The 19,633-nt window shown below is 42.2% G+C and overlaps 1 protein-coding gene across 1 annotated transcript in view; it reads right to left on the reverse strand.

The window, feature by feature from the left end:
* LOC126355012 (transmembrane protein 272-like) overlaps positions 1 to 19,633 on the reverse strand; it is a 56,955-nt gene that overhangs the window by 18,370 nt on the left and 18,952 nt on the right. The window contains exons 3-4 of the mRNA XM_050005152.1: positions 6,036 to 6,146; positions 5,806 to 5,928 (exon numbers count right to left, since the gene is read on the reverse strand). Coding sequence (XP_049861109.1) covers positions 5,806 to 5,928; positions 6,036 to 6,146 — 234 coding nt within the window. The remainder of the gene's footprint in view (positions 1 to 5,805; positions 5,929 to 6,035; positions 6,147 to 19,633) is intronic.

Here is a 19,633-nt window from a genome sequence, read left to right on the forward strand (position 1 = left end):
GTGAGGAGTGACAGACACTGGGATGTTGCCAAGATGATCACAGGCACAAAGAGCTGCGGACTGGGTGGCAGAAGAAGCTTTGATAAACAGGGAGCCCGACTGCATCTTGCTAATAGACTCCACTTCACCAAACTTGTCCTCAATAGTTTCTACAAAAAACAATGGCTTTGTGGTGGTGTATGTGTTCTCATCTGTCCTAGTACAGACGAGGTAATGGGGAAGAGGTTTCATCCCAGGACTGCGAGCCTCACCCTCCTCCCATGGGGTAGCCAGGGAAGGGACGGCTGCTGGGTCATACGAGACAGTATTTAAGGATCCTTCACCATTCAAAGAGACTGCTGTGTGAGAACTGTCAGATTTTTGTAGCTTGATATGTTTCATGTGCCAAGCATCTGCCCTGATACCACCCTCTCCAACCAGGGGCTCTCCCCATGGGCACGACCCAGTCACAGCACGGGCCGTCTGGCATGGTGGCTGTTGCTGGGAGTTCCGATGCTCCAAGGAGACAAGCAACCACTCCTTGGCATACATGGGGAGGGAACAGCTCAGGTATCAGTAGTGTGATAACTGTGTTGTCAGGGGGTGCAGCCACATTGGTACATAACAGCCCCACCACACGGACTGGCTACACTTGCTGGTGACTTAGCAGGATGGAAGGGCGCTACAGTGGGGAAGGGGCAGGGGAAAGGAATCCACACCGTAGATGCTAAGGAGGGAGTTCTTCCCCATATGGCTCACACTAAAAACAGGAAATTTTGAAGTGGAGGTCAACACTCAAGTGGGGACCAAAATGCCAAAAAGGGTGAAAGTACTGGCAAAAGGAACAAAATTGCAATTGATACAGGAAATCAGGGGAAGAGCCAGGTTGACATAAAGCAAAACAGCGAGAGAGGGAAAGGAGGTGGCAATGGGGGAGGAGCGGGGATAGGGAGGGAGTGGCAGGGAGAAGGAAAACAGCTAGGGAATGAAAAAGGAGCTGCAATAGCTCGGGCCCATGTGCGCCACACACTAACTCACAAAAGAACCTTGAGACCCTTGGGGGGAGGGGGGGGGGGGGGAGAATTACTAAATTAAACTCAGAATTGCCACAACCTGAAGGGCACTGTGACTTTTCAAGCTTTCCCAGTGGGTATGTTGTAAATAGTCTTCAGGGGTTTGCTGCCAGATGATGTGCAAATTCCGCAATATTTCCTCGACCTAGCCACCAGCAAGGTTCAACAACCTGAAGATGTCTGACACTTGCTCTGAGAAAATATTGTGTAATTTGCATATCATCACCACCATCATCATCTAGTGGCAAACCTTTGAAGACTATTTACAGTTTGTTAATACAGTTCATTCTAAAAGAAAAACAAAAATATATCTTTTTGTAATTGTACTCATATCTATAGAAACTTGCACTATCTCTCTGTAGATATCGTTGTTAAACTAAATTATGAGACTGTTTTATGTCTTAAGATTTTAAAATTAATTATTGCTGCTGTCACACAGACTTCTGAACTGAATTGCACAATGGAAAGAGCAGTTCGAGCAAGATACATTGTTGCACTGAAAATTGCAAAAGGTGGAAGACCTTCCACAGATGGTCAATTTGTAGGAGTGTTCTGCAGGGTGTCTGGAGGCAATAATGCCCATCCATGGTGGGTCAATTTGAGGTCTTAAGCTTTTCTGAACATACCATTTCTCTAACAGTGCAGAATTGAAGGAGCAGTTACAAAATAATTGTCGTAACTTCGTTGAGTACTCTATTGCTCTCGAGAGAGCACTGACAATCACAGCATAGCTCAACTTGCAATTTTCCTAAGGGGTGTCAAAAAATATTTCACAGTTACTGAAGAACCATTGGAGGTTATTTCTTTGAAAGGTACCACAACCAGGGAAGATATTATCCTAACTGTAGAGCTGGTTTTTAACAATATGCAGTTGTTACTCGAGCACCTATACAGTATTGCAACTGATGAGACCCTTGCACTGCAATGTTGTCGGAAAGGATAGGTTTTGTAAGGCATACGAAAAAAAATTGACAATCCATTGCCTTTTACATCAAGAACAACTATGTGCCAAATTTTTCCACACGTTCATGTCCATCAAGGATAACGTTGCAAAAATTAACAATTTTTGTAGAAAGCAAGACTTGAATCACCAGGAATGTAAAGGATTTTTGGAGGATGTTTAGTAAATTCACAAAGACATTCCTTTTTATTCTAGTGCATGATTGGTAAGTTGCTCAAAAGCCTCAATTTTTTTCAGATCGAGACAATAAACTGCTCTGTTCACTGATATAAAAGGTTCTCCACAATCAGACTTGGATTTTAAGCAATGGATTGCTGACCTTGCTTTCGTCAAAGACATCATGTGGTATTTACTTGATTTAAATATCTCATCGAAAAGTAAATTCATCACTACTATATGTAATTGTAGTGCAAGTTTCAAATTGCAACTTTTGCTTTGAAAAGTCGGCGTCAAGGAGGAAATTTGGACAATTTTCCCTTATCTAAAATCCTTGAATTTAGGTATTTATGAACACGTAAGTGAGTACAGAAAAGCATCACAGTCAATGCATAAAGAATTTGAAGAAATAAAATAAATAAAACCTGCACTCTAAGTTTTTATGACATCTTTTTCAGTGCACCCAGAGGATGCCCCATTAAATCTCCAGGTTGACCTGATAAAAGTACAGTGAGATTCAATTTTGACAGACACTATTACTATTACAATGTTGATTTGGTGTCATTTTATAAACGTGTTAATCAACATGAATTCCTGAGGATTTGTATCCTTGCCCTGAAATGTGTTGCTATGTTTGGAACAACATTCTTTTGTTAACAAATGTTTTCAATTATGAATATTAACAAAACAAAAATGAGGTCAAGTTTGCCTGATGCTTCGTTGAAATCTATACTTCAAATCGCAACAGCCAAAATGATTGTTCTAAATATCGGAAAATTGGTGGCTTCAAAGCGATGCTGAAGATAAACTACTAAGAATGTTGTAAATTGGTGCAAAATAAGAAGTGAATTGGAACCTGTCTTTCTGTCTGTACACAAAATTGGCATTATTATTCTTCTTCTTATTATTATTATTCGTTTTAATACCCGTGCGCTGCCTGATGCATGCTGATTTGCCCATTTCCATTTACCAAACAACAACATGACTGACCTCGATAAGTGCTGCCACGACATGCTGCCACGACATGCTCTCTCCTACCACTGCCACAACAGTACTCTGTCTGCCTCCCTCAACTTCTTCCACCCCATCAGTGCTGCAGCAGAGCACAGGTGTTTTTGCCACTGCTGGCCGGTGCTCGCGAAGTACCTGAAGTTGGTGTGACCTGTTCTAGACTCTCAACTTGAGAAGACTGATTTTATTTGTTACTGATCAGGAGTGATTAATTATGGCAGATACATATACATGTTTCTTTTTGATAATGCAGCTAATTTTGTCTAACTGAGTAACAAAGCACAAAAGAAAGTTGGTCATTTGTTTTCATGGCTCCTCCTCACCTGCTTCCCCATCTTCCACAGATCCTGCCAATATTTTTTTGGGTATTATTGTGGAAATTAGCAGCTCAGCCCAAGTTACAAAAAATGCCTACAGCCACCAACCGTAGATGCAGATGACTACAACTGCAAGGTTGCAGCTGCATTAACATGCAGTTTGGTGAGTACCATCTTATTCTTTATGTTTTTGTTTGACTGAAATTATCAATGAGAGTCAATGGATCTTTTGCCAAATGTGTAATTGTATTGGTAAGTTCAGTATGTGATGAGTAGCTGGAGACAGTGTTCTGTGGGGGCATAAATAATACTGTTAGTTTGCAATACGTTTTATCACAAGCAAGAGGTGTGACTCATTGTCTAGGAGTGTTTCAGGTGTCAACCACATGTAGAGATTTAGGAAATGAAGAAATGAAGTCGAGTTCTGTCAAGGAATATTCATTGTTTTCAGGGTGCAAAGTAGAAATTATGAGCAGGCGCTCAGGCAGAGTAGTTTATTTACAGTAAGAGGTACTGTAATAGTGTGACAGCTAAGTGTCCTTCTCATAGTTTGATTTTGTTTTGCTGTTTGTTGTGATTAGTCAACAGAGTTTTCCCAGTGCCATAATCTTGAGAATTGTAGGAAATCTGTGTTAGTTTGTGCTGTTTGTCAAGGGCAGTGGTGTTGAGCAAGGAGTATGGCTCAGTATGTATTCACGCAAAGTACAGAGGACAGCTGGGTTCGTAGCATACTTAAGTATCCTTGTCATTTGAGTTTGTGTACTTGACAACGGGTAAACAGGTTTTGGACAGTACCATGGGGAGTGGGGTTTTCAGAACGACATGTGTCTACCAAGGAGGTATCAAAAATTGTAGTAGGCACAGTAGATACTATTAGCATCAAACCTAACCTGCTGGTCCATCATCACAACAGATCTATCTGTAAACACAGCTGAGATTTATTATTTCATTCATATTTCACAAACACAGGAAATGAAGGAAGGACTAGATATGCAACACAAAGAATTTGTATTTTCAAACATATAGCCATTATCTAGTTAAAAGCTTGCCATAGGCCAATGGTTGGCAAACCGCGGCTCGCACATATGGCTCTTTGGTCCTTTGATTGTGGCTCTTCCACAAAATACCACGTGCGGTAACGCACATACATTTCCAGAAAGATAAAATGTCAATGTGTATGGTATATTCTTATTTTTGCATTGTGTTCCTGACACATGATCAGTTGAAAAAACTAGTGTTTACTGTTATATCCTTATTCGGGTCTACATATCCATGTAGACAATCATTTTAAAACATTAACAAGAGGAATTGAGAAGTTGTCTTATACATGAGAACACTAAATCCCACCTAAATTTGACTTAGCCAAACTTTTCAAGGAGATGCAAACCATTGTTAACACTCATGTTTATTAGTCATCATCATGATTTAATTTTATGAATATCTTACTGTTTAATTTTACCCATAAATGAAATTGTTATTAAGTATGACATCAAGTTCCACTCTACATACTTTTAGCTCAACTAAGACTTAAAATTTTAAGTCAAGATTAGCACGTCAGTCTTAGGGAGTGTTGTGAAGTGGAAAATGTAGTGTCAAGTATCATGAAATGAATGTTGAGTTGGTTGGAGATACAACACTATGAACGAAATGAGAGAGACTAAACAAGCTTACAAAATGATAGTGAATGGAGAAGTTGGACAGGGTCAACATCAGCAAAGGTAACTCTGTAGACTGAGGACGTTTTTAGCAAAGGCCGGCATAGGAGTACCCTAGTTAAGTTAATAACGCTACTTATACAGTTACAGATTTAAAATTGTGGCTCTCAAAAGTAATTTCTATGGCTGTATGTTCAGATTTGGCTCTGTTGATTAACGATTTTGCTGACCACTACTGTAGACCATCCCACACACTCTTCTCATTGGCTGCCTCCCACTAGGCACAACAAAACACAGCCCACATCTACTCGATACCTTGGGCAAGCACAGGAGAACAATGTTGTCTACAAACTTTCACCAGATCAGTCAATGAAATAAGAAGCTTCGAGATAAAAACTGGTCACACACTGTCACTATTACAACTGCCCATAAACAGAGGTATAGTGTGTTTCCAACAATTAAAGTATAGCATAATTTGAAATCATATGCTGAAGAGCAAAGACCACTGTCAAGGTAACAAAATTAAAAAAAGTACACTATCACCCAGTTATCAAAAACAGATGTAAGAAATGTTCGAAATGAATTAAAAGTAGCATCAAATATTATGACAACCAAGACAATGTAATTTACATGAATAAAGTCTAATATCTTACCTCCAACCAAAAGGTATATGGGTATGTATTCTCCTTGTGGACAGTCGTACAAGTATATTGAACCAATAACAATCATGCAAATTGGAATGACAATTGTTACTCCCAAAATTATAGTGCAACCAACTGCAAAGAAAACATTTACGATTCATTGTAAATGACTACTTTTAGGACAAGTTCCCATCATAATAAGGAATGAAAAAATATTTTAATGGAAAGGTTATAAAACTCACTTGTGCCCAGCAGAAGCAGAACAACATTCTTCAAGAAATCCAACATTCCTTTTGAAGTTTTATGAGCTTCTCGCACTCTGCCAAACAAAGAATCGTAAGACGGAGGTGGTGCTGCAAAGAAAAAAGTAAAAGATGTCTATCATATACTGCTATCAATTTCAGACACAAAAAACTGCCTATCACCTACAGAAGACGAACTGCACTGTAGCTCACATCATCCTAAAATTTCTTTATTTGTGTGTAAAAAAAATGTGAGAAAATTAGTATTATTGTAGGAATGGTAGCAAGGATAAAAATAAATTGTTCAAAATACAGATTAACAGAAAAATACAACAGTTATGAGTAACACAATGTAAAAATCAAGCACAATAGTTTAAGTTCCTTGTACAGAAGGCACACAATGTTGTGAAAATTACTGCTCACATTAACTTTTAATGAAGACTTTCCTGGTTTCTGAACTTTTGACTTCTTGTGCTGAACTGTGCTGTATAACTGCTAGGTTTCAAAGCACTGTCATGGAAAGCAATGTAATTATATACATAATATTTCTGTTAACACACTCAAGGGGGGCAAAAAAAACAAAAACCGCTCACCAAGAAGGAATTATCCAAATAGGACAAAAATCTGTAGGTGTGATGTGCATGTGCAGATAAATAATAATTACGATTTCAGAAAATTTTTATGACTTATTCAATACAAGGAACTTTACAAATTGAGCAAGTTGATAACAAGATAGTTCACCTCCGGCCCTTGTGCAAGCAGTTATTCGGCTTGGCTTCGGCTGATACATTTGTTTGATATCTTCTGAGGGATATCCTGCCAAATTCTGTTCAAATGCCACATTAGATCATCAGAATCACAGGTTGGTTGGAGTCCTCTGCCCATAGTGCTCCAGACATTCTCAACTGGGGAGAGATCTGGAGACCTCGTTAGCCAAGGCAGGATTTGGCAAGTACGAAGACAAGCAGTAGAAATTCTTGCTGTGTACAAGTGGGTATTATCTTGCTGAAATGAAATCCCAGGGTGAGAATCGGGAATGATGGTCTGGGGTCTATTTCATTTGACATCAAGACTTCTTTGGTTACCATCTGCTGCACCCTTACAGCACAGTAGTATGCCGCTAATATTCTATTCTGTTTTCTTGTCCTTCATGGCAAAACATCCTGGGCTTACATTTCAGCAAGATAACGCCCACCTGCACAGAATGAAGAGTTTCAACTGCTTGTCCTCATGCTTTCCAAACCCTACTTTGGCCACCAAGGTTGCCAGATCTCTCCCTAATAAAGAATGTTTAGAGCACTATGGGCAGGGCTCTCTAATCGGCTCAGGATTTTGACGTTCTAACATGCCAACTGCATAGAAACTGGCACGATAACCCTCAGGAGGACATCCAACAACTATCAGTCAATGCCCAGCTGAATAATTGCTTGCTTATGTGCCAGAGGTGAACCAACACATTATTGACTTGTTCAATTCGTGAGGCACTTTCTTTTTAATAAATCATCCATTTTTTATGAAATAGTAATCACTTTTTTGTCTGTAGATCTACATCACTTCTATCAATTTCTGTCCCATTTGGATAATTCCTTTGTGGTGTGTTGGTGGTTTTTTTTGAGTGTATAAAACATTGGGTAAAATGTATATTTTCATTTTTATTACTGTAGAAATGGACTACCTCGAAAGACCATGTAGAACACCTTGGCAAGGCCACACAAGAAATACAATGATTGGGAAATGATCCAGATGCAAGATAGGATCACAGATAGAGTGGAAGAACAGCAACTTGTCTAGTATGGACATACAATGCGAATGATAGATGGCAGATGCCCGAAGGTCTTTATGTGCCATCTTCGCGGAAGAAGAAGATGAAGAAGAAGAGGAGGAGGAGGAGGAGGAAAACTGAGTGTTGCTTGTTACATGGGGGTAAAGAAGCGCATGAGAAAAAGAGAAACAAGAGAAGGTAAGGAAGCATAGTGATATAAACCGACATCAACAGCTACAGGGGATGCAGTGACAGTTGTAGGAACCCCCCAGGAGAGAGAGTTATTTTCATTTACATCACCCTTACACAAACATAAGAAAAACATACACTGATAGTTGTGAAAAATAACACTCAAAAACAATGGCTCAAAAGAATCAAAAGTTGGTTAATGTGTAGAAGAGCATACCAGCAATGCAGAGAGACTGCATATAAGTATGTCCAGCAGCACAAACTCATGACTGGAAGAGTCAGAAGTATGTCATGTTCTGTCAATGAGGAGCTATAAAATAAAATTTGACATGAAGGCAAGTGCCAGTATACCTTGACGTCAAAGGGTGCAACATCAGCAAGGTCTGACAGTACACAGGCATGGGTGAGTCCTGGATCTCTACAAAGTGACCAAACCATGAGAGGGCTGTTACCCTATTTGACTGCTGTAATGGACTGTATAGATTGTTCCACATTGTGTGTCTTATGGAACACTGCAACACACGTGGGCCAGTCTATTTCAATGATTCAACACCACATACTGCGAGCTGGACTTGGGTTAAGTTTTTAGTCTTCCAATGTTGACAAACAACGCTGCCCGATAAAAAAGTGAAATACCCAGAAGATGTGGTAAGAAATCAATGTAACTTCATACACATACATGCCATCGGCAGGTACATAAATCATTAGAGTTTCAATTAGCTGTGACAAGTAGAATGGCCAGCAGAGTACATTAGTGCTGATCGTGTATAGTGTTGTTACCAGGCTTGGCAGAGTATATAAGGACATGGAGATGCATACTTTCATAAGATAGTGTTTACAGCAGCTGTCAGAGTTTGAAAGGGGCCTCGCCTCATCAAGGAACATGTCAACCTAGTCTGACTACCACCAGTGAGAATAGCTGTACTGTTTACAAATTAAATCTTAACTTTTTCACATCTGCAGACGACATTCGAGAGCAGGTAATATACTCCATGCAACATACTGTGTCATCCCGCACCACTGATCAGAGACTAGCTGCAGCTGGATTACAGAATTACTGTCACACTTGGAGGCTGCTGCTAACAAGATAAACACAATTGGCTGCGTCTCGAGTGGTTCTATGATCAGGAAACAAGGAATGTTACTAAAAGGCACTGCATTGTGTTCAACAATTAATCTTAGTTCTGCTATACCCCAGATGAGTATCCTCAGTGAGTTGTTTCATTCTTCGAATGTTTCGGAGACACACAGTGGTATTATTCCTGGCATAATTGTGTTGGTGCCACAGGGTATAACTTCAGGTCATGGCTGACAGTGATTGAGGGAACGCTGACAGCACAACAGTACATCATGACCAACCTGCATCCTTGTCGGTTATCTCTCATGTGATAGTTTCGTGGTGCCATTTTTTGACAGCGCAATACTCCTAAACACACGGTGTGTGTCTCTGTGAACTGCCTGCATGATGTTCAAGTACCTGTGGGTAGCAAAATCCACAGATCTGTCCCTGATAGAAAATGTCTGGCACCAGCTTGGACATCAACTCAGTTCCAGTGCTAGTGTTCAGGATATCAAGGACCAGTTACAGCAGTTGTGAGTCAACTTGCCTCAGGAGAGGATTTAATGGCTTCATAACAACCAAAACAGTGTGCGAATCATAATACTGGTAAGTGGACTAATACTGCCAAGCTCTTTTTGTATATTTAACTCAATTTTGTAAGCACTAAAATAACACCCTCTCAACCTGATAAGTTTCATTTCATTTCCTCCTTCCCTTCTGGGTGCTTCACTTTTTTTGTCACACAATTTACATACATCCCACACTGCACTGGACATCTGAATGCTATCACTAACACACAGAGGCAAGATGTAATGTTTTTGGACATTCTGTCTTTAACCTGACCAACAGTGATTTCCACTTACATTTTAAGCACGATACGATGCCCTACGTTGTTTTGCACCATGACAAACAATGAATATGATAGGCTGGACTCAACAATTTGAACAACACGTTACCCCACGCATGCTTTAGTACCAAAGGTACTGTCCTCGTAACGGGCAACACCCCATGTCATATTCCAGCAGTACAATACCCAGTCAAAGAGTAAGTTGTACCAACATTAGGCTTGCCTGCTTGTTTGGCTCACATGCTGCTCGTCAAACGTGACTATAATATGGCTGATGGGCAGCTTGTTCCTCACAATCCTTCATCTATTGCTATTGCTTTGAGGACACTCATACAAACCACTTTGAGAGAAATTTCCCAAGAACTTATCAATGTCACCTTGGATTCCATTTCATGAAGTCTGGCTTCGTACCAAACAGAATTCTCAAAAATCATTAACAGTACTGTAATCTTAATTATTTGCGAATGATCGTTCACATAATCTGTTCTGTAAAGTTCTTTTCAGTCAGATCTCCTCTGAAGTTTCACAAACTGCATATAAGCTGCAGTAAAACTGATACTGTAGGGGATTATACAAAAGTATGTCACCAGGGAGATCAGTGGATATTAAAAATAAGTTCCAGCCCACCAGTTTCCTATAATCATACTGGCAGAAGCCTGTTATTGTCCACCAAAAGAGAAGTGCACAACCCCGCACGGAGTCTAAAAAACACATTCAAGAGTTTCAGAATGCTCAGTTCTGTGGGAACAGCATGCAGAAATTTTGTCAAGAACAAATCATGATCAAAACATTATATATCATCAGTTCTGAACTGCAAAGCTTTGGGTCATCTTTGAAACAGGAGGGATGAGATTCTAACTAAATGCACTTTGTGAACTTTCATCTGCAATCTGTAGTGATGTATCAAATCCACAGTCAGAGTGTACTTTAAAATAATCATACATTCAAAGTTATCAGTCGTGTACTATATAATCAATAGTGCTGATCATTTGTTATAGCCAATCTTTACTTTGGAAATATGAGAGACATCTGATGTGCCCCACATCAGGCAAACAAGCAACACAAAGAAGCACTCTTTCCCTATCACTCTTCAAGGATGAGTTCTCCTAAATCTACACTTTTCCTATTTAAAAGTGGCATTTGGGACTGCCAGAAGAAGGGGCAATACCAGAGGTATTACGACCAAGGCATCACTGTACAAGATATTATTGTGACATTTGTGCAAGAACACCATTTATCATTCAGAATGCTATCAATGTCATATCTATGCCCCATTACAATTTGAGGCATTTGGGATTTCTGGATTATGGAAGCCATAAAGCCAACACAAAGACATGTGTCCCACCAGACTACCTCACTGTACTCCATAAGGACACCCAACCTTCCCACCCCTCAGTCACATCACACACTTGTTCTTATTGTTTAACAACAATCATGGTTAATCTGTTCCTGAAATAAGTATCAAATTATTTTTAACAAGTGGGAGAGCTATGCAAGCAAGGAACTGTGGTTATCTCCTAAGGGACCCATAATTAATTTGGAGAAATTTTAATCTCGATAGTTGCTGTTCACAAAACTATAGAACAAAATTTAACATTTGATGTCTCAAAAATGGGAAACAATGTAAATTCACAACTGGAAATCAATTTAAAGAATGAACCAAGTATGACAGGACTTGTGCTCTGTGGGTTATGAACTAACAAAATTATGTACATAGACAGTGCATCCATCCCGGGAATCAAACTAGCCTAGACACATCAAATGAAGTGAGCAGGGGAGCTTCAGTTTACCTGTGTAGGAATATAAGATTTACTGGTAATAGAATATTTTTAATTACTTTCCGAAACATGACTACAAATTACATTTTATGTTTGCATGCAATAATATTTTCGTATTATGCTTCTGATAAATGATTGCAATGAAAGTTCTAATGCTAAAAAGATAATTGTTGTTTTATATATTTTCAAATTTTTTCCCCTTGCTTGTACTATAAAATCTTGCTTGTTGCCAAATTTCATGATTCTAGGTCTCGAGTGAGTTTGCTAGTATCAAAATGGGCATATCTGTTAATTGCATTAACTTAAGGAACTTAAATGCATTACACTGCCACGGGATCATAGATCTTAGTAAATGAAATAAACATTAAGTTGCTACAGCTACCTGTTCTTGAGAAAAAGGGGTCTTAAGAGATGGATAGACAGCCAGATAACAAATGACTATTTTGTGATACAATTACAAATTAACAATTTTCAGATGTTTTTCCCTTTACTTTTACTGTGAAACCTTGCTTCTTGCCAAATTTCATGATTCTACACAACAGGAATTACCCTCTAGGTTTTAATGAGATAGTTCGCAATTAATAAATACGAGACATAAATGGTTATATCTTTTGACTGCAGTGACTGACAAGCTAAATTTTTTTGCTCTGACCAGGGACCATAGACCTTTGTATGTGACATACATTTCAACTTTATTCGCCTACCTGTTTATGAGAAAAATGAGACTTAACAGACATAAACAGACAGATGGACAACACTGTGGTCCTATAAGGACCTCCTTTTACCGATACAGGTACAGAACCTTAAAAAGAGGAAAGACAATTATTCCCCTGGAAGTTAATAATAGGCAGAGCATTAACAATACAGTAGCTCAAAAAAGCTTACTAATTTGCCTGGGCAGACATTTACAAGTTAGGTCTTGTGAAATGTTAGGTTGAAAGCAAAGGTGGCATACGACTGATGCCATGAAAAGTAATGGCATGGGAAATTGTTTCTGGACTAGCTTGGCTGAAATTTTCTGTCTTTAAAGGATCTGGTAAGATTAGTAGCACATACAGATAACTTGTTTCTCACAGCAGATGCAGCACTAGTGGATGCCATAGCTTTAGGGGAGGGACTTTCATATAGAACAGTTGATGTATCTGATATTGTCAAGTTTTTGGGAGCTATCAGAGAGAGAAATTAATATACGGAATGGTATCTTGCTGAACTGACAACGATCAGAAGAAGCAGGTTGGGGAACAATATTGAGGTCCTGGAGGAGTTCCGAATCATGAAGATTTTACCAATGATTTGAACTGGAGAGTAGGTTTAAAGTGTTAAGTCAATGTGTGGCATTCTTCTGGGAGGCCAGTAAGGTTGACACGGAAATGTAACACACGTAACACATGGCAGATCCACACATTTGTTTGTAGATTTAGCCTTCCAATTATAAAGATGGATCACAATGTCATATAGAAAGGAGGTAAGAGGCAAAATGTTGAGGTTTTTTGGAGAGGGCAGAGGGTAAGGTAGATTTTGATGTACAAGGAGAACACATCATCCACAGTGAAAAGTTTGCAGGTAACATGTGCAAAAATATGGAAGGGCAATGGATGGCATGATTAGTCTCTGGACTGTAGATGTAATCAACTTGGGATCTGGTCAATAGAGGATCTTTTTGTGGCAGCAATGGAACTGGCCACACTGCAGTGTTTTAAGTAGACCTGTGGAGTTAAGCTTTCATAGCAAGTTCAAGGAGAATATATTATCTACATTTATCATAAATTAACTCTGTTTGGAATCTCTCCGATCTCAGCGGAGATCCATCTGAATTCGGGGTCGAGGAACTAACAAAAGGGGGGGGGGGGGGGGGGCGCGTGGAGGCGAGGGAGCGTGGAAGACAGGACAAAGAAGGAAGCTGAAAATTGTGGCGAAGAGACACAAGGTGGAGCCCAACCAGTAAACCTGCCCGAGGGCGGGAATCAGGTGGTCTTGGAACAGGACAGAATAGGAAGGATGAGTGGGAGAGGAATGGACAGTGATTGCATAAGACACCAGAAGCTAGGACAGCCAAACAGAAAGGAGGGGGGTGGGGGAGATCCCAGCTTCAACCAGTAGCCTATCAAAAGGGCTAGTAGGGAAGGCACCAGTGGCCAAATGGATACCACAATGGTGGACTGGATCCAGCACGTGCAGTGTGGAAGGAGCAGCCGAACCATAAACTTGACAACCATAGTCCAAATGAGACAGAACTAAAGCATGATAAAGGCGGAGGAGGAGGGAGCAGTCCGCACCCCAAGAGGTGTGGGCAAGGAAGCGAAGAACATTAAGTTTATGGAAGCATCCTACCTTCAGAAGTCGGATATGGGGCAGCCAAGTGAGCTTGTTGTCAAAAAAGAAGACCCAGGAAACGAAACTGTGGAACCACAGGCAATCGTTGCGCATCGAGATAGAGGTCTGGTTCAGGGTGGATTGTAGTATGGTGGCAGAAGTGAACCACCCACGATTTTAAAGGAGAGAATTGAAACCCGTGTGAGAGGGTCCATGCAGAGGCACGCCGTATATCTCCCTGGAGCTGCCACTCTGCAGAGGCCATCGAAGAGGTGCTAACTCAAATGCAGAAATCATCCACATACAGAGCAGGGGCGAACAAAGGACTGGCAGACTTCATCTATAGCAATGAGGAAAAGAAGTACACTCAATACAGAACCCTCTGGGATGCCTGTCTCCTGGGACGATGGAGAACTAAAAGCAGTACCAACACGAACCCGGAACAACCGATGGAACAGGAACAGGCAGATAAAAATCAGGAGGGGGCCCCGGAGACCCCACTGATGAAGTGTAAGTAAGATGTGATGGTGCCAAGCCGTGTCATAGGCCTTGCAAAGGCCAAAAATTACTGCAACCAAATGGCGGTACTGGGAAAAAGCCTGCCGGACTGCGGATTCCAAGCGAAGCGAAGTAAATGATTGACCGGAGACAGTCCCTCTCGGAAGCCACACTGGTAAGAAGACAATAGATCCCGAGATTCGAGGACCCAGTTGAGCAGGCGGGCTACCATCTGTTCAAGTAACTTGCAAACAGCATTTGTCAGCCTAATTGGCCGATAGCTTTCAACAAATAGGGGGTTCTTACCAGGCTTAAGGACAGGAACCACGATGCTATCCCTCCACTGAGAAGGGAAGTCACCCTGGAGCCAAATACAGTTAAACACCCGGAGGAGATGTTGCCGTTGTGTAGCACTGAGATGTTGATGCAGTTGGTTATGAATGGAGTCTGGGCCAGGGGCCATATCATGGGAAGAAGAAAGTGCGGAAAGAAATTCCCATTCAGTACAAGGTTCGTTGTAAGATTCTGACTGACAAGGGGTAAAACATAAGACAGAATATTCGGCCCACTGTTTCCGGTGAAGCAAAGTAGCCGGATAGGAGGCTAATGCTGATGCCGTTGCAAAATGGGTCGCAAGATGTTCTGCAAGAATCAACGGGTCTGTAGAAAGGCCTGGGAGGGTGGATTGCCAATGGGAACAGTAGAACCAAGGGAAGAAACAAAGCATTTCCAACATATACGTCTGCCCTATTTGATTAAATAACGGGCCGAAGGCATTAACCGAGGGAAGAAACAAAGCATTTCCAACATATACGTCTGCCCTATTTGATTAAATAACGGGCCGAAGGCGTTTAAAGGTAATAAGGTTGGCAACGGATGGGTGCCACTTAAGGTGTTGCAAAGCTCGACGGTGATCACGGACAGCAATGGCAATGGCCGTACTCCACCAAGGGACTTGCCGGCGGTGAAATGGTCCAGATGAGCATGGTACAGCGAGGCAATTGCATCAGACACATCACGTAGGACGGCATAAATACAACCTGACAGAGAGAAAACACGACCTGTGCAGTGTATAGAGGCCAATCGGCGTGTTGGAAAGACCAATGAGGTAACCTGTCCATCGGGGAGTGGGAAGGGAGTGAGAGAATCAACAGGAAATGGTCACTATCACATAGGTCATTGTGTGGTGACCAGTGTAATGAAGGGAGGAGGGAGGGAGAAGAAGAAAGAGAAAGATCCATGGCAGAAAAGGTACCATGACCAGCACTGAAATGAGTAGGAAGCCATCATTAAGAAGGCACAAGTCGTGGTCTGTAATAAACTGGTCTATGAGAAGACCCCGTCTAGATAGAAATGCACTGCCCCACAAGGGATGGTGAGCATTAAAATCCTCAAGGAGGAGGAAGTGAGGAGGAAGTTGCAGAAGAAGGGCAGTTAAGGTAGCAGGTGTAAGAGTCCTGTCAGGAGGGAGAAAGATTGCAAACCGTGACCTCAGAGTCCAGGTGGACCCTAACAGCAACCACTTCCAATGTAGTTAGAAGAGGAATGCACGTGCTAGCAACATCTGTATGGACCAATGTGCAAACGCCACCAGAAGTTCACAGGGGGCCCGACCCAATTTCGACAGAAAACACGGAACCTGCAAGGGTTGGTGAGTGATCATCAGCAAAATGAAATTCCTGTAGAACCACACAAGCTGCAGAGTAAGACAAAATAAGGGATTTCAGTTCCAGAAGGTGACGGTAATATCCATTACAATTCCATTGGATAACCACAAAATGATGAATCAAATAGGGGTTGAACAGGCTAAAACCAGTCACACCGGCAGGTCACCACCCACCACCGACAAGGAGAGGGCGACATCCATGAACAACAGGTCAGAATCTGGTTGTGAAGCCGGGGATGGGACCTCTGATGACGCCAGAGGCTCCTTGTCCAAGGACTTATGTTTCTTCTTCTTTTTTGTTTGAGATCGAGGAGGGCTGTGTGGCATAAAGGAGTCAGCTGCAGCAAGATCAAGACCACGGGGGCTGACAGACCGGGGTTCTCGTGGTCGTCGCGTGGCAGCAGACCTTGTGCCAGGAAGGGGTATCACAGGAGGGATGCCCTTCACCGGCAGGGGAGGGGGAGCAGTGCCCGGAGGAAAAGGTGTGGGAGCCGTAGGAGAGGGGGAGAGGAGAGGGGTCCGGGACTGGGGTAAGGAAGGGGTGAAGATGTAACTAAAGCATAACTAGACGTCATGGACACATGGTGAAGACGTGCATACTTCTTACGAGCCTCAGTGTAGGTTAGATGATCAAGGGACTTATACTCCTGTATCTTCTTTTCCTTCTTATATACTGGGCAATCTGGTGAATGTGGAGAATGATTGCCATGACAATTTACACACACAGGAGGGGGAACATAGGAACTCTCCTCATGGAGTGGACATCCACAGTCAGCACAGAGAGGGGGCTGCGAACAGCAGGAAGATGTGCCCAAAACGCAAGCACTTAAAACAACTCATAGGAGGTGGGATGTATGACTTCACATAACATCAATAAACCATAATCTTTACTTTCTCAGGAAGGGTATCCCCTTCAAAGGCCAGGATAAAGGCACCAGTATCAATGCCATTGTCCTTCGGACCCTTCTGAACACGCCGAACAAAGTGAACACCACGCTGTCTGAGATTGTCCCGAAGTTCCTCATCAGTTTGAAAGATGAGGTCCCTGTGTAAAATCACACCTTGAACCATATTTAGAGACTGGTGGTGGTGGTGGTGGGGGGGGGGGGGGGTAATGGACACAGGAATTGTGCCAAGATGGTGACAGACATGAAGGGCCGCTGACTGGGCAGCTGAAGCAGTTTTGACCAACAACGAACCCGACCGCATCTTGCTAGGGGGTCCACTTCGCCAAACTGGTCTTCAATGTGTTCCACAAAGAATAAAGGTTTGGTATTGCTGAAAGTATCCCCATCAGTCTTGGTGCAAACCAGATAGCGGGGGAAAGGTTTCGCTCCTAGCTGATGGGCCTGACCCTCCTCCCAGGTGGTAACCATGTAAGGGAAGGCCGAAGGAGCAGGAGAAGCAGCACTAGAAGTATCAGTTCCACGCAGAGAGACAGCCGCAGAAGAACGGCCAGAGTTCTGGACCCGTATGCATTCCATTTGCATAGCATCTGCCCTGATACCACCCACTCCAATCAGGGGCTCTCCTCACGGGCGCCACCTAGCCACAGCAAGGGCCGTCTGGCAAGGCGGCCATTGCTGGAAGTTCCGATGCTACAGGATGACAAGCAACTACTCCTAGGCTTACATGAGGAGGTCATAGCTCAGGTATCAGAAGTGTGATCTCTGTGTGTTCAGGGGCTCAACCAAATGGGTACATAGTGACCCCATCACACTGGCTAACTACCGTGCTGGCTATGCACCCTAGCATCAGACAACGACGTGAAAGAAAAGATGGAATGAACTAGGAGGGCACACGTCGGAGACACTAGGTAAGGTACTCTTCCCCAAATGGCTCACACTGTGGAAGAGAAATTTAGTAATGGAGGTCAAACCCCAGAGGGGGACCAGGGACTGCCAAAAGGATGAGGTGATTACGCAACAAAACTAAATTGCAAAACCAACATAACCAGGAGGATAGCGGGGCCAACATAAGCAAGGATACCAAGAGAGGGAGAGGAGAGGGCAAAGAGGAAGGAGCAAGGAGAGGAAAGGAGGGGAAGGGCAAGGAAATGCAGCCCTGGAAAGAAGGAAGGCTGCAATAGCTCGGGGCTCCGTGCTCGCCATGCATGTACTCACGAAAGAACCGTGAGCTCCCTGGGAGGGCACACTCAAATCTTTGGTTTTTGTGGTCCTCTGTTGGGAGTTTCGGGACACAGTGGGAGCACAGTTTCCTAAACTGTAGGTGTTCAGAAACAATGTTGTAATGCACTGATCTCAACACGTCAGGAAATTCGTTTAAGAGACCTGTTCTCACAAATCCTTGCTTGAACTGAAGCCACCAAATTGTCTGTAAACAAAGAAGGGCCACTGGAGTCATCCTCACCATTGACGTTGTCACAGCCATCTTTGAATTCTTGTACCTGCTTACGCACTTTGCTTTCACTCATAACAGTATCACCGTACACTTTGCAAATCTGTTGAAGAATTTCTGCAGCAGACAGGTTCCATGCTGTCAGAAACCGTATCACTGAGCAAACCTCAAATGCAGGGGCGAGTTGACAGCCTTCGACATTTTGAAAGCACAGAACAGAACCGTACAGGTTAGCTGCAGAGCTGAAACTGAGCACAGTTGTTCCCGAGGCATGCCAGTACATGACGCACGTGCTCGTTGTGGTATGCTTAAAATAATAATAATAATAATAACAATAATAATAATAATAATAATACTGTCAATACCTCAGGTGGTAACCAGTCCACTGGTGCCCATCATAGCACTGCAACCTGACATCGAATTCTGGGAAGTTCAACTTATCACAAAAACAGAGGGAGTCAACAACTACATTTATACTCCGCAAGCCACCCAACGGTGTGTTGTGGAGGGCACTTTATGTGCCACTATCATTACCTAGTGTCTACAACAAAATGGACCTTACTTAAAAAACACACCTCGTACAATGGGCAACTAATGCAGAAAGATACGTATGTTCAGTAAACTAGATAAAAAAAGCAGTAGTGTCATATCTTAATGAGGAACTTTAAACTTCCAGCACAGGACAGGAGCATGTACAGGACTACGGGTCAAGTTTAAAAGAATAGTTGACTATGCTGTGAATAGATATGTACTCAGTGGAACAGTTCATAATTGGAGGGACCCTCCATGGTATACGCTCACTGTAAGGAAACTTCTACAGAAACTGAGACTGCTACATAATAGGTGTAAAACTAATCACAGGACTATACATACAGAGATGCTGAATGAAACGCATTTGGCTGCCAAGAGAGCAACGCGTGAAGCCTTCAATGACTAACACAGCAGACAACTGTCAAACAATCTTTCAGAAAAAACAAAGAAATTTTAGTCATATTAAAGGCTACTAGTGGCATCAAACTTAGTATCCAATCCCTAAATAATGGGACAGAACTGGATATTAGGGCAGCAAAGTGAAAGCTGAAATGCCAGACTCCATTTTCAAATATTCTTTTACAAAGGAAAACCCA

The sequence above is a fragment of the Schistocerca gregaria genome, chromosome 3 (assembly GCF_023897955.1).
Source record: "Schistocerca gregaria isolate iqSchGreg1 chromosome 3, iqSchGreg1.2, whole genome shotgun sequence".
In the NCBI taxonomy this organism is placed as follows: Eukaryota; Metazoa; Arthropoda; class Insecta; order Orthoptera; family Acrididae; genus Schistocerca; species Schistocerca gregaria.